General features: G+C 34.4%; 3 protein-coding genes and 1 pseudogene across 5 annotated transcripts; 2 read left to right on the forward strand and 2 right to left on the reverse strand.

Annotated features, from left to right (window-relative positions):
• The first annotated feature begins 840 nt into the window (after positions 1 to 840).
• Positions 841 to 8,755, forward strand: LOC114321480 (uncharacterized). Of its 3 annotated transcripts, none has more exons than XM_082904239.1 (3): positions 841 to 3,493; positions 4,947 to 5,295; positions 8,016 to 8,755. In XM_082904239.1, exon 1 carries the CDS (start codon positions 868 to 870, stop codon positions 2,803 to 2,805), a length of 1,938 nt encoding a protein of 645 aa, XP_082760365.1. In that variant the 5' UTR covers positions 841 to 867; the 3' UTR covers positions 2,806 to 3,493; positions 4,947 to 5,295; positions 8,016 to 8,755. The 3 variants fall into 3 exon arrangements, with proteins under 3 accessions (XP_082760365.1, XP_082760366.1, XP_082760364.1); XM_082904240.1 differs by lacking the exon at positions 8,016 to 8,755 and adding an exon at positions 5,365 to 5,579; XM_082904238.1 differs by lacking the exon at positions 8,016 to 8,755 and having other exon boundaries at positions 4,947 to 5,579.
• Positions 7,342 to 8,612, forward strand: LOC145806920 (uncharacterized). The gene is made up of 2 exons (XM_082904777.1): positions 7,342 to 7,755; positions 8,016 to 8,612. The coding sequence occupies exons 1-2, from the start codon at positions 7,342 to 7,344 to the stop codon at positions 8,610 to 8,612; spliced, it is 1,011 nt and encodes a 336-aa protein (XP_082760903.1).
• A 513-nt stretch (positions 8,756 to 9,268) lies between the features above and the next one.
• Positions 9,269 to 12,888, reverse strand: LOC145806683 (uncharacterized). The gene is made up of 2 exons (XM_082904241.1): positions 11,408 to 12,888; positions 9,269 to 10,648 (listed from the first exon to the last, which is right to left on the reverse strand). Exon 2 carries the CDS (start codon positions 10,635 to 10,637, stop codon positions 9,552 to 9,554), a length of 1,086 nt encoding a protein of 361 aa, XP_082760367.1. The 5' UTR covers positions 10,638 to 10,648; positions 11,408 to 12,888; the 3' UTR covers positions 9,269 to 9,551.
• LOC114295974 (uncharacterized) lies at positions 12,832 to 14,160 on the reverse strand (annotated as a pseudogene).
• Between the last annotated feature and the right edge of the window lie 1,310 nt (positions 14,161 to 15,470).

Genomic DNA, 15,470 nt, shown 5'->3' on the forward strand with positions numbered 1-15,470 from the left:
GGTTGGATTAATTGCTGTTTTGATCTTTATTATAAAAATAAAAGAGTCTTTCAAAAACATGACGCAACACACATCTGGTTTTTCTTCATTACGGAATTAATTAGGCATGATGATAGATGAATGATGAATCCTTATTTGGGTTGCACAACAATAAATTAAGTGACAGTAAAAAATGATATATAAATATAATTTTCAAAGCACAATTTTCATTCAAAAGTGGTATTGTGGCAGTGATTTTTTTTGAAATTAGAAGCTCAAGTAATAGGTCTTTTGTTCTAAAATAATAGAATAACAATTACATACATTATCTTGCATAAGAATTCTGTATAAATATTTTATTGTATATCATTACTTGGTTGTGCAGAGACAAATTATAATCAGCAAAAATTTATATAAAATTTTGATTTACAATGATGTGCCAGCCTTGATTCTATCATTTAAAAAAAAGAAGTTATTATGATTTATATCTAAAATGTTTTTAACTTCACTTTCCAAACTATGTTGTATTTAATGCATCAATTAATATATTAATTAGTGTATCAATATTAATTATGACATTATTATTATTTTTGATCAGATTATGATATTATTATTGATCACACTCATTAATGTCATTACAAATTTTAAAAACCTCTTAAATTAAATCACATTATCAATTAATACTAGTGAGGATTATTCTATCAATTAATACTAGTTAGGATTATTCTGTTCCATCCGGGTAATGCTAGGGACATCAAATTTTTTATCAAACAAATGACCAAATGTCTCATATTGTGAACCCAACACTACTGACACATTTAATCATTTATTTGGTAGAAAATTTGGTACGACTAGCATTTTCCGTTCCACTATGTGCAATGGCCTGTGATGTGGCAAATGAACTCGGCCCAAACCCAGAAAATCTCCCTCTCTCTCGTAATCTCTCACACGGTGACACAGATGGCTTTCCGAGCTTCACCTTCTTCTGCAGCAACTGCTATTTCGAACACTGTTCGAAGAGGTAATCTTTCGTCTTTCAGTACTCCAAATCCCAAATTCACAACAAGAAACTCAATTCCAGAAATCCCAGAGCAAACCGCACTTGAAAAGTTGCTCAAAATAAACTGTAAATCAGGCAATATAAACCTCAAGGATGCGTTTAACTTGTTTGATCAGATGCTTCTCATGAAACCCATTCCTCAAATCTCATCATTCAATCTCTTGTTAGGTGCAGTTGCCAAAATCAAGCATTACAATCATGTAATTTCACTGTATAATAGGATGAGTACATTCGGTGCGTCTTCCAATTATATTACACTAAACATCTTGCTCAATAGCTTTTGCAATTTGAATCGAGTTGGGTTTGGTTTTGCTGTTTTGGGTGGAATTCTAAAGAGGGGTTATACTCCAAATACTGTTACTTACACATCTTTGGTTAAAGGGTTGTGTTTGGTAGGTAAGGTTGGGGATGCAGCCAAGTTGTTTGAGAAAATGCTTGAATTGGGTTGCAGACCTAATGTAATTACATTTGGGACTTTGATAAATGGGTTGTGTAGAACGGGCAACACGGGGCTTGCGCTTCACTTGCATCAAGAAATGGTGAATGGGAATGGCCGTCTAAATTTAGAATTCAAACCTAATTTGGTTTGTTATAGCACCATTATTGACAGTCTTTGTAAAGATGGGATGGTAGATAAGGGTAAGGAATTGTTTTTGGAGATGAAGGGTAAGGGGATTTCTCCGGATGTGGTAGTTTATAGCTCTCTAATCTGTGGTTTGTACAGTGCGGATGGGTGGGAAGAAGCCAAAGGTTTCTTTAATGAAATGCTGGATGGAGGCATCCGTCCTAATGTAGTAACATTTAATGTGTTCATAAATGCACTATGCAAGGAGGGGAAGACCCAAGAAGCAAATAGGTTGCTAGAATTGATGATTGAGAGAGGTGTGAGGCCTGATTCTTTTACGTATAACACATTGATGGATGGGTTCTGTATGGAGGGCAGAGTTGATGATGCAATGGGATTGTTTGTTTCGATGCCAACCAAGGGCCATGAATGTGATGCTATTAGTTACAATGTCTTGATCAATGGGTATTGCAAGAGTAGGAGGACAGAGGAAGCAATGAGACTTTACAGGCATATGATTCGTAAAGGTATCAAGCCCACCATTATTACCTATAACACCTTGTTAACTGGTCTGTTTCAGGAAGGCAAAGTTGGGGATGCTCGGAAAATTTATGTTGAAATTCAAGTTCATGACCTGAGGCCAAATTCATGTACATATAACATTTTCTTGGATGGCCTTTGCAAGAATGACTGCCTTTTGGAGGCAGTGGAATTGTTTCAGACTCTTGGAAATAATGGCTTTGAACCAACCATTGGAATTTTTAACTGTATCCTTGATGGGTTTTGTAAAGCAGGAAAGCTTGATATTGCTACGGAGTTATTCTACAAATTGTCTGAGAAAGGCTGGGTGCCAACTGTTGTAACATATTCCATCATAATCCATGGGCTCTGTAAAGAAGGGCAGTTGGAAAAGGCAAATGATTTGTTCCTAGAAATGGAAGAGAAAGAGTGTGCTCCAAATGTTGTCACATATAATACACTTATGAGAGGCTTCTGCGAAAATAATGAGGCACCAAAAGTGGTAGAACTGCTTCGGAAAATGGTTGAGAGAGATGTTTCACCAGATGCATCCACAGTCTCCATCGTAATAGACTTGCTGTCAAAGGATGAAAAATATCATGAATATCTGAATTTGCTCCCAACATTTCCTGCCCAGGTCCAACAGAAAGGTGATAGGACAACTGTGAAGTCACAATCATGAGTTTTGGTGGATGATTTGATTTTGAAGAACCCCTGATGAGGATCAATGTTTTTTCAGAAGCGAGGAAGCATTTTTGTATGTTGGCGAAGTCCAAATGGAAATAACACTTAATTTTGAAGTTATTATGATGAGGTCAATCTATAAGTGTTATCATAAAGGATCCTTCTGGTGAATTGTGAAGAGGAATTGAACTGCGAGTATGAGCATCTGTTGTGTAATGCAGAATTACCAAGTCAAGATGTTTGGATGGAAACATAGCGCAGGACACAGCACATGCATGGACACACCTGATATTTCCTCTTACTCTCAAGTCTCATGAACTATGGAGATGATAGCAAAAGCCAATACAGCTGATCAAAAACAGGCGATGATGCATTCTCTACTCTCTATCAGAGTTTTAATGGGATGTCCAGTCACTTGTTTCCAAAAGTCTCTTCAACATTAGTCTTTCAGATTTTGTGGATTGACAATGGACTTTTGAGGATTGACAACAGGAAATGACCTACAGGGAAACCAGGGTTACTGTATTCTTGTAATTTGGTTACCATGAACAATAATGAGGTCCAAAGAATATTCATATTAGAAGTATGAGATCATATTTTTCCACAGCCAAAGTTGAAAAGCACATATGTTCAAAGTTTGTTCGCTCTCAAGGGCAGTCTTTGTGCCTTCTTTGGCCTAAATTGAGGTAAATATGTTATCTGCTAAGAAGAAACAAGAAATAGTCTCTCGATTTCAATGCATGTATGTCATCTACAGTGTACTGATAGCACTGTTACTTTATTTAGCTTCATAGACATTGTTAGACTTTCATCTTGACGAAATATTTCTAGACCAAGAGACCAATGAAAACGCTTTTCTTTTTGATAAAAAATTGTGAAATTTATTGTAGAATGATCATGAGATGAATTAAAGTTGAAAAGGAATGTTATGGAATAAATTGCTAGGTTTGCATTATTGGTATTTTAAAAAATAAATATAGCACAAATATGATAGCATCTATGTAGTTTGCTATTAAATAAACCATATTTTCACTCCAAATTTTGTGGCATCTGCTTTGTATGTTGTATTATGCAAGTTGTTTAAGCTCACATATATCGCTGACTGCACCAAAAGGTGGGATAAAGACTAGAGAAGAGTAGCATCCTTTCTGAATTCTTTCAAAAATTAAATATAATTTAATGTATATCAAATAAAATGCAGTTGGAAACATAAACTCTTAAACAACATTATTGAATGTTTTAGATGTCTGCAAACTGTTTTTACATGACTCTGGTTGGTCGCTAAGAAGGCAGGGAATAAAAGTTGAATTTGCAATGTTATTTCTGTTGATACGACAAACCTCAAATATTTGGAACCCTTATACTATGACAACTTGGCTGCTGCCAGGGCAATTGAAGGTGCCCTGGAAATATGTCTGTTCAATAAAAAACTAAACTCCCAGAAAATAAACTAGTTTGTAAAGAATTTGTAACAAAAGAAACTGGAAAAAATCTACAAAAGGAAGCCTTGAAATCTGAGCCTAGCCTGCCTAGCTAATTACCTATGACCTCCATTACTTTCTTTCTCTCCAATAAAAATAGAACCCAAATTATTGATAGACCTTTTTCCTATTATGCAGAACCTAACATTTTTCTCATGATGATCACATGGCTCGGGTAAATTAATCAGAACCTACTCATCTAGGATGCACATGACAGACCATTAGAGGCCGAATACTCTCTGTCTCTGAATCTCCCCTGTCCAAAAGCACCTTATGATGTTTTTTATTTATTTTTGTTTTAAGTGTAATCGTGGTGGAAAGAGACCTTGCAATAGGCTGACATGGGAAATCCAAACAGAGAATCTCCACTGACCATTAGGACAGTCCACCAGCCCATTGTAAACTGTAGAGTCTGTTTTTGATGTTTTCTGGTTATTAACTAACCAGTTTGTGATGTTTTGAATCTAAGTACACAATTATATGTCAAAAAGGTTGAATCCTTAGCTCTTACAGCCTTTATGGCTATGTTTAACAATTTAGGATTAAAATCCTAAACAATGCCCTCTATTTTTTGCATAAGCTTTTTTCAATTGTCAATAGATGGTGTATGATTATGATTCCTATTAAGTTGATAGAATGTGACCTCTCATATGTGCAGAATGAAGACCCTGTCATGCATGCATCAGACACAAACCCTTCCAACAGTGCAATAAAATGAGGCCAAATGAGGCCTATGGAATCTTTAGTTGTGGGAAGAACACAATCTGTTGGCAGGATGTTTTTGCTGCCCTTTTTTTGTTGAGATTTTTTTCTGAGCTCTTCCTAACCACCAGATGGCACATGAATGATGAAAAAACAGTTGTCCTTTCTCTGTGGTAATCAAACAAAGCTGGTCACTCACCAACCTAGCAAGCTAACCTATGAAAGTTGTTTCCAAACTTCCCATCTCAATGCAGTTGTGGAAACATCATATTCTTCATGCTGATCATAAATGATTACAATATCAGGTAACCCCACGTATATTTAATCACGCCCAAATATATTTGCAAGTGTGATAATTGTCGTTTCATTTGTAGACAGAGAATCCCGTGCCCTATGAAAGAATATATAAAGTTTGACAACGCTTGTCTGTTTAATGGTGGGAAAGCTTTATGCCAATTATTCGGATGTACTAAATGATTGGAGAAAATTACTGTCTTCAAAGCAATCATGCATGCAGATAATTTTTACTCCATTGAAGTTAAAGTTGATCTGTTTGTGATTAAAGTGAGGTCCAACTTTATGTTGTCAATGCCTTGTGATTGTGATGCTCAGCAAAATCTGTCTTTAGAATAGATTTTTGTGTTTGTTGTCGATTGCTTTTTCTAATATTGTCAATGGGTGAGTCAAAAAGTAGTGGAATTATATGATAATCCCATATTACTTTGAGAAGAAATACAGGGTAAAACAAAATAATTGTTGTTTTTTTGTTTTTGTTTTTGTTTTGGGAATGGTGCATCCTTTTGTCATAAACACTCTAGTAAACAAAATGGTATTCAGTGCTCCTGAAACAATGTTCACCACGTGAACGAACGGCTTCTGGGGCCATTAAACATTGCCCTAAAAGCAGACTATAATTTTCCTTATCAAAGTCATACCAAAATAAAAGTATTTAGGCATGTAAATTGTCTTTTTAAGATTGGAATGGTCCTTTACAAAAGCAAATTTTAGTGTTTCTTCTTTTTTAATAACTGAAAAGTTATGAACAGTCCCATTGATGTTGTTGCTTTAAGTAAAGGAAAACTAGAGCTCAAGACCATCACACCCTTGATTGAATCTGTATTATAACTAGGTCTCATAAAATAGAATTAGAATTGATAATTTGATTTGTTTGTTGTTCTTGGAAACTGGATTTTGATTCATAAAGAACAAAAATACTAAGAACTTTAAGTTAAACATGACAAAAGGGTCATCCATTGTGATTGGTGGTAAAGTTTCCAACATATTACACAATGACCCCCAAAATCATCACTTCTTCCCTTGTGATGATCATAACTAGTACAATTGCTTTGTTTTTCTTCTTTCTTGCTCTCTTTCTTCTTCTCCTCTTTGTTTTACTGTCTTGCAGTCGGTGGGAGCGAAATGGAAGAAAGAAAGACGTATTGTACAACAGTAAGATTCAAACTTAGGGATCACAATCAGTAAGACACCACCTTAGACCATCTCCAACGCTGAACCAAAATTGATATCAGATTTAAATTTTGATGAAAAATGTACTTTTCCATGCTCCAACCGTTGCATCAAATGAATATCAAAATGAGAAATCAGCAAAAAAAGTATCAAACTGAGAACAAGTTCTGGATTTTACCAAATCACTGTTACTGACCGTTGAAGGAGATACATCGGTTGCTCGGCCGGTTGCCCGGCCGGTTGACCAACCGGTCAACCGGTTCATCAGATTAGGCGACGGGTTTGGACTGTGAGGGGTTTGAACTGGCTGAATTGATGGGTTTGAATTGGTCCGTGGCCTGAGCTGTATAGGTGAACCGGTCAACCAACCGGTCGCCCGGTCTACGCATGAGAATGGTACTGCCTTGAACAGGTTTGGTTTGACAGGTTTGGTTTGAACAGGTAAAATTGTGGACTTGGAATAATTTGAAATAATTTGAAGGGTGATATAAATTTCAATTTCAGTGAAAATATAATTCAAATTGTTATCTTTTATATAAATATTTTAAAATTAGTCGTTTCAGTAAATTTACCGTTGGATGGACAGAGTCTTTTGATAATTTGCCGCTCATAGAAATATTTTAAAAAGTAGCCGTTTTAATAAATTTACCGTTGCATGAACAGAGTTTTTTTAAAATTTACCGTTGATAATGTGTGGTATAAAATATATCAGTTTTGTATATCAAGATGACAGAGTCTTTTATTTTGAGAAGAGCATTACATTGTATGCTGTGAATTTTGTTTCTTCTGTGATTTTTCTCCTTTGAAACTTTAATTTATATTGTATATCATTCTAATATTTTTTACTATTTTACATATTGTATGTACTGTATTTTTTTTAAGTTATGGAAGATTTTCAAATGTTTGAAGAATCACAAATGTTTCAGCACAACACTGATATTAATTTTATGTCGGAAACTTCGCGAGAACAAAACACGCAGAGCAGTGATAATCATTTCATTTCAGAAACTTCTCGTGTTTCTCGTGGTAAAGCATTTACAATTATAGAAGATGAAACTTTATGTAGATCTTGGTTAGCAGTCTCTCAAGATCCCATTATTGGTAATAGTCAGACTATGGTTATATTTTGGGAACGAGTACTTGTTAATTTTAATTCACAATTGAGTGGTGAATCAAATCGAAACCGTATTTCTTTGTCTCACCGTTGGTCTGCCATGCAAAAGGCAATTAATAAATTCTGTGGTTTTCTTGAACAAATTCAACTGAGGCAACAAAGTGGAACAACTGAGGCAGACATGGTAACATTTATTTGTGTTATTAAGGGCTAGTTTGGCATGTGCCAAATAAGTCAAAAAGTCAAAAAGTCACTATCTTATTTAAGTCACATCATCTTATTTAAATCACATCACCTCTCTAACACATCACATCAAACCCAACCCAAACCCACCAATAAGTCAAAAAGTGCACTTTTTTAGGACATCCCAAACAAACCCTAAATATCAAATTTCTTTTGTAAATGCATATTTGTTATTAAAATTGTTGTAATTTTTTCTTGAAGGTCGTTGAAGCAAAGCAGATGTATCATGTAATACAGAAAAAACACTTCACATTTGATACATGTTGGGATATTTTGCGCCGAAGTTGTAAGTGGGATGAATTTCGAACACAATCCAAAAAGAGTACGCAACATGCTTATCCATGTTCTAATCCACCAACTGGAGAATCTGATGCATTTCAATCCAACCAGAATAATGTTCTGCACGAAGAACCATCTAATCCATCAACACGACCAATTGGTACTAAAGCAGCGAAAGAGAAGTTGAAGAATCAAACAACCCACGATAGTAGATTTGATGAAATCGCTGCCAACCAATCCAAACTGGTTGAAGTGTTATCAACTATTTCTGCTAGAACTATTGAGCGAGATGAACAAAAGGCGATCGACCGTAACCAGAAAGCTGCAGACCGTCGAAGAAGGGCCGAAGATAGGGAGGAACAACTAAAACTCCTATCTATGATAAATGAAAGAGAACAACGAAATGAAGATCATAAAATAATGTCAATGGACATGACAAATTTAAATCCAATGCAAATGGCATACTACGAAGATCTTCAACGACAGATTTTATTTCGAACAACTAATAGATTACCTTGAAAGGTTCTGTATTTACTGGTTTCATCTATTGGTGTCATCTATTGGAAAAGGAAACGGAAAAACTGTGTACAGTTATATGAAATGTCTCACTTGCGTTTTCTATATATGTAAAATGAGAAATTAATTAATTTGTACTCAGTTTTTGTTTCTTGAGATGGTTGCGATCTATTCTCTACTGCTTCTTTGGATACCATATTGATTGGTAAAAACAAAACACACCAATTGCTAAGTACTTATCATGAATGCAATTCTTCTTCATGGATATGTCAGATAAGGGGCTCATATATATTTTTTTCTTCTACAATTTCCTACAACTATCTAAATGGGTGTTGTTCTTCTGTTACGCAATCAAGTCCAATAGGCTACATCTTCATATTGTTATAGATGATTATAATTCCAAGGTTTTATAATTTCACCCTTCATTCAATCTGCGTCTTATCTTCATCTCAATGAATCTCCTCTGTCTGATTTCTCAAATAAGAATATGTTGTACATGTACATACAGTATTACAGATAACTACTTACATATAAATACATCCTTTATTCTTTTCTTTGGTTACCATTACACCTTTCAAAAACTTTCATACAAATTTAAGTAATCAGAAACATTAATAACGTATTACAGATTATGGTATGAGTGAAGGTCGAAAAGATGGTGCTAAAGTAATACCCAAGCAAGATCATTTTATATCACATAATATTACAAAATCAGTACATTCATAAAAGAAATTTACCTAACAAAAGGTTGTGAAAATAATACAAGACAAAACAATGGATTAACATTATGGCACACCGATCAGCAGTCATTATTTGGTTGTGGTGGAGGAGGGAAGTAGTGATGGTATATGTCATTTACACGATGCTCAATTCTATCAATGCGATTGTTTGCCATGTCATGACGTCTTCCAATGTCCAAACGAAACTCACCAAATTGTTCAATTAATGAGTTCTGTGCAGTGGCAAATGTCTCAAACTGAGTACCCAACGAATTGACCTGATTAGCCATTTGATGTTCCCATTCAACGCGTTGATATAACGTTGTTCTTCTATGGCCAAAAAATCAGTCCAATATTGAGGTGGTTCAGTTGATGGCATCACATTGACAGGAGGATCTTGTCGACCATCATCTGGTGGGACTTCATCCACTGAATCTTCTGCAGCATTATCATTTCCCATTAAATTGGCGGCTGCACCAGCACGATTCACAGTATATTGCATAATGGGTGAACGGATTTTGATCTCCATTTCATTTGCAAGATGAACCTTAAAATATTTGAAAATTTTTGTCAAGAGCGCCCCAAACAGTAATGACCGGCCCATTTCTTGATTTGCCAGCACCATTTCTTTCATAATTATGTAAGACACATCTAACTTCTGCCCAATCTCAAAACAGTATAACAAATAGGCATTAAAATATGGGACCGCATCATGATGTCCTTTTTTCGGAGTGACATTTTCTACAATCCACCGGTGGAGGATGCGAAGATAAGATTTTAAATGTCTTGCTTGTAGACTAGTTCCAGTAAATCTGTTCTGACATATAGTAGTATATACATCAGAACCATTATCGACAATATTAACTAACTCAGCCTCAGTCTGAAAATAGGTATTTTCTTCACCTACCTCAACTCCAATAATGCGTGCCAAAGTAGGAACATCAAACTGTACACCCTTTCCTTTCACATATGAGATAAGAGTAAAATTTCCATCTTCTTCATGAGTAACTCTTAGGTGAACATAAAAAAAGGATACTAGCCGTGGATATACCTTTTGGGGTAAATTAATTAAATTTAGCCATCCCATTGATTCAAGTTTACTAACTAGTAGTGCATCATATTGAGGTGGCAGATTGACCCTCCTCCCTGTTACAATAGGTCGGCTTGAGAAATTTTGAAAGGCTAGTTCATGACTTTCACTGAGAAATTCATCTGTAGGATATGACTGATTTTGAGGCTGCTGTTGTTCGCGTCGTTGAGGGTTAGAACTTTCACCAGCTTCTGTTCTCACTCTTTTAGTTCTAGGCATGATGTAAATATCTGTTGAATTTTAATAAAAATGTGCTGTAATGAAGTAATTAACATAAACACTGTCTTTTAAAATGCTTACTGAAAACATGAACTTAGAATTAAAATGTAGACATGTATTTTTAATGAAGCATGGCCACTGAAAATTTAAGAACATAGTAATGTAGTATAAAAGCATGCAGACTCTCTAAACAGTACATATCAAATGAATGTGACTCATGTTTTAAAACATGAGCACTGAAAATTCAATATTGTAGTTCAGGTTTTAGTAAATTACATTCATTTTATACAACTACAAAGTAACATCAAGTACAAATCAAAATATTGTTCTATAGTGCAGGTTTTAATAAACTATATTCATTTTAAAAACATTAAAGTAACATGAAGCAAAAATCAAAATCTTGATCTGTAGTTGAGGTTTTAATAAAGTAATGTCATTTAAAAAACATTAAACTCAACTCTTGTTCTGTGGTTGAGGTTGAAATGAACTACATTAATTTTCAAGACATGAAAGTAAAAAACATTCATTTTCAAAACATGAAAGGTTTTAATAAATTACATGTATTTTGAAAACAAGAAAGTAACATCAAGTGAAACTTAAACAACATTAATTTAGAAAACATGAAAGTAACAAATAGTGAAATTATGTTCCTGTCTTCTGTAAACCAGTTGAAGAAACCAGTTGAAGAATTGAGTGGCATGCACACTGGAACCAAAAAAAAAAAAAAAATTGAAAGGGCCGGTTGACCAACCGGTTGCCCCGTGACTCACCTTGCTCAATAATGCTGCCTTTTTGTTCTGTTTTGATGATCTGCCTTGTTTTGATGATCTTCCTTGTTCCTCTATTCCTACTGATGCTGCTTTCGTGATGATGGAGATTCACACTTGAAAATGTAGAGTGTTCCTACTGATGCTGCTTTCGTGATGATGGAGATTCACACTTGAAAATGTACAGTGTCTGGTTAGAGGGCTTCAGTGAAAACATGTGAAATGTGAATGTGGTGATGGCAATGTTCAGATGATATAGAGGATGGTAGGTGGTTGAATTGATATCTTCTGAATGGTAGGTGGTTGAATAAATGATTTTATATCATATAGTTCAATGTCTGTAGGGTCAATGTTGAATGTGGCAGAAAAGTAGGTTGAATGCATCAACATCAAAGTCATTTACGGATGGCACAAATAATTGATGCCACAAATAATGCAGAAATAATTTATGGAATGGCACAAATAATTGATGCCACAAATAATGTATGGCATAAATACATTGAATAATGCACACATAATGTATGCATTGAATAATGAAAATGCATTGAATTTAAAATAAATATACATACAAATACATTGCATATACATACTGAAATGCATGCAATCAGTCCAATTATAAATATTGAAGATAAATCCTTACAAAAAAAATTATTAGAATGCACAAATAATGGCATGCATGATGAATCCCACGAGCCAGACCCTTACTTAATTGAATGCTTCATTTGATGAAAAGATTGAATGCTCTAATCCTCACTTCTTAAAAATGCCAAACCCTTAATCATCAACTCTTTTTAAAAATTCCAAACCTATTCCCAATAGTTTGAGAATCACGAATTTGGTAAAAAGCTTTTTTTTTGCCTTGATTTGATGAAATAAATGTAAAAGTTTGATGTAGATTGGAGGTGATTTTTACTAAATTTGTCATCAAATTTTAATTTGATAAAAGATTGAAGATTCTTAGGAAATGTGTGATTCACTGTTTAAGGATGGAAGGGAATCAATGAGTAATGGTAGGAATATAAATACAAAACACGAGACAGATATGTCTCATATGAAATGTGATGTACATGATATGAGATCCACATATAACACTCATTTCATGTAAAACATATATGTCATATTTTATATTTCATATTTGTGTTCCTACACTTATTGGGGAATCAATAGTGAACCAAACTTGTAACTCCAAAACAGAATTATAGAACTCCAAAACAGAATTGTCATACTGAAATAAATTATTTTGATGATTGTTATAAATTGAACAGAGAACAATTATGAATATTGAAGATTGGATCACCACAATAGCACATCTAATCACATAACTTCTGCGTTACTTGGTTAATATAGTGCATCATAATGAAGATTACAAACAAGACAACCTTCTATTTCTTTACTAAACAAAATTACAAAATATATCTGTGGTGAATCTAGTTTTCATCGCGAAGATGCCACATATGTTCTATTAAATCATTACAGAGGGCATGATATGCATTTTTATCCCTAATACCTAAATGACGAGACAAAAATGATTCAAAGTCATTGGTAGGAGTAGAGGAAAGTTGCACTGGTGTGTTGGTAGATGAAATTTCATAATCAAAATCAAGGTGCTCCTCCCTCTCATCTTCAACAATCATATTGTGTAATATAATGCAAGTCTTCATTATGTTGGCAAGCATTTTTGGATCCCAAAAACGTACAGCACCACCTATAATTGCGAATCGAGATTGGAGGACTCCGAATGCCCGCTCGACATCTTTCCTGGCAGACTCTTGCATCATTGCAAAATGTTGTCTCTTTGCTCCTTGGGGAGAAGAAATTGTTTGAACCAGTGTTGCCCATTGCGGGTATATACCATCAGCAAGGTAATAACCCATATCGTAACTATGTCCATTAACAGTATAGTGGACAGAGGGAGCCTTACCTTGGGCAAGATCAGAAAACAAAGGTGACCGGTCTAATACATTCAAGTCATTGTGTGGCCCAGGCATTCCAAAAAATGCATGCCAAATCCATAAGTCATAAGAAGCTACTGCTTCAAGAATAATGGTTGGCTTTTTTTGATGGCCTACGTATTGACCTTGCCATGCTTTTGGACAATTTTTCCACTCCCAATGCATACAATCTAAACTTCCCAACATACCCGGAAACCCCCGAACCTCGCCAATAGCAAGTAACCTAGCAATGTCAGTTGGTGTCGGAGATCTCAGATATTCTACTCCAAAGATTTCAATGACTGAATAACAAAATTGTTGCAAACTTTGAATCACAGTGCTTTCCCCAATACGTATGTAATCATCAACTGCATCTGCTGCGACACCGTATGATAATATTCTCATCGCTGAAGTCATTTTTTGTAGGGCAGATAATCCAAGTACATGAGTTGCATCTTGTTTTTGAATAAAATATGGATTGTGTGCTTCGATTGCATTCAAAATTCACAAATACAAAGGACGACGCATTCGAAAACGTCTCCGAAATATTGTAGGTGAATACACTGGATTTGCAGCAAAATAATCTACAAACAATCTGTCATGACCTTGCCTTCTATCTCTGCGTATATACTTGTGACCTACAATAGAACCCCCTATTTTCTTTGAGCTATCACTTGACTTAAGAATCTGAACCATACTACTGGTATTCTGCTCATAAGCTGCTAAAAGTGTAATCATATATTCATCATCAGACTCCTCATCAGAGGAGGAGGAAGAAGAAGAGGATGAAAATGAAGTAAATATTATGGATTTCAAAGTATCCATTACCCTCTGTTTTTGTTTAAGATATGATCCTTGTGTAGTTGTCTAAGATATGATCCTTGTGTAGTTGTCTGGCATATAAATAATAATGTGTTTATATGAGATTTTGGTAAACCAATGGAGGGAAAAACAAATAGCAAAATAATTAGGAACAGAAACGGAGGGAAATCAAATTCAGAAAAAATAAATAAATAAAGATTACCGGTCGACCGGCTGGTCAACCAACCGGTCGCCCCCTACCGGTTCACATCGGTCAGTTCACTTGGTTGGTTCAAACAGTTCAACCGGTCGACCTGACTGATATTTGATGAAGCTGAACCGTTGGAGTGTGAAGTATCAAATTCAGGAAATGGCCATTTTTTAACTCAGATTTGGTGAAATATTAGGTTAACCGTTGGAGATGCTCTTATCTGTCAAGCCAACCCATATTGGTATGCAATTGTTTTAGTTGTCAAGAAGTCAAAATAGGGTAGAAATAATAGTGTGTATCAATAGGCCTGCAGTAAGTTGATTCGGGACACTGTAAAGCTAATTATGAGAGCAACTCTGGTGAAAATCAAAATCATTATGTTTGGTTCTATTTTTTGAATTATTTTTTTAAAAAGTGATTTGAAAATTCTATTTTGAAAATAGATTTTTGTTTGGTTTTTAAAAAATGTATTATTGCAAATTCAAGTTTTCTTTCAATTTAAGAAGAGAGACAATTTTGAAAAAAAAAGTGTCACATCAAAAAATATTTTCATGTTAGTTATATATATATATGTACATGTTATACATGTATGAAAATATAACTTGGTATGTAGCCATTTATGGATACATATCCTACCATTAAATGTATGACTTTATCATAAAATTTTCACTCATTTCTATCACAAAAAACGTAAAAAAATTTCAAATTGACATTAAAAAAATTCTTACATAGAATTAAATTTTCATAAATGTCATGCAGAAAATTTATTTTATCACAAAATATTGTAACATTAACACAAACATGTGTAACATCGTCAGAAATTGGCATAAGAAAATGTCCAAATTTTTTGTATTTGATGTTGCAAAAGTTTGTAAGTGAGTTATGATTTTTTTTAATGCTCATTTGTAAAAAAATTACATTTTTTGTAGTTGGAATGAGTGAAAATTTTATGATAAAGTCACACATTTAATGATAAGATATGTACCCATAAATGAATACATACCAAATTATATTTTCATACATATATAATATGTATATATATATATATAACTACCGTGAAAGTATTTTTTGATGTGACAATTTTTTTTTTTTTGAAATTGTCTCTCCTTAAATTGGAGGGAAA

This window comes from Camellia sinensis, chromosome 14, assembly GCF_055761805.1.
Source record: "Camellia sinensis isolate YWXY chromosome 14, ASM5576180v1, whole genome shotgun sequence".
Lineage (NCBI taxonomy): Eukaryota > Viridiplantae > Streptophyta > Magnoliopsida > Ericales > Theaceae > Camellia > Camellia sinensis.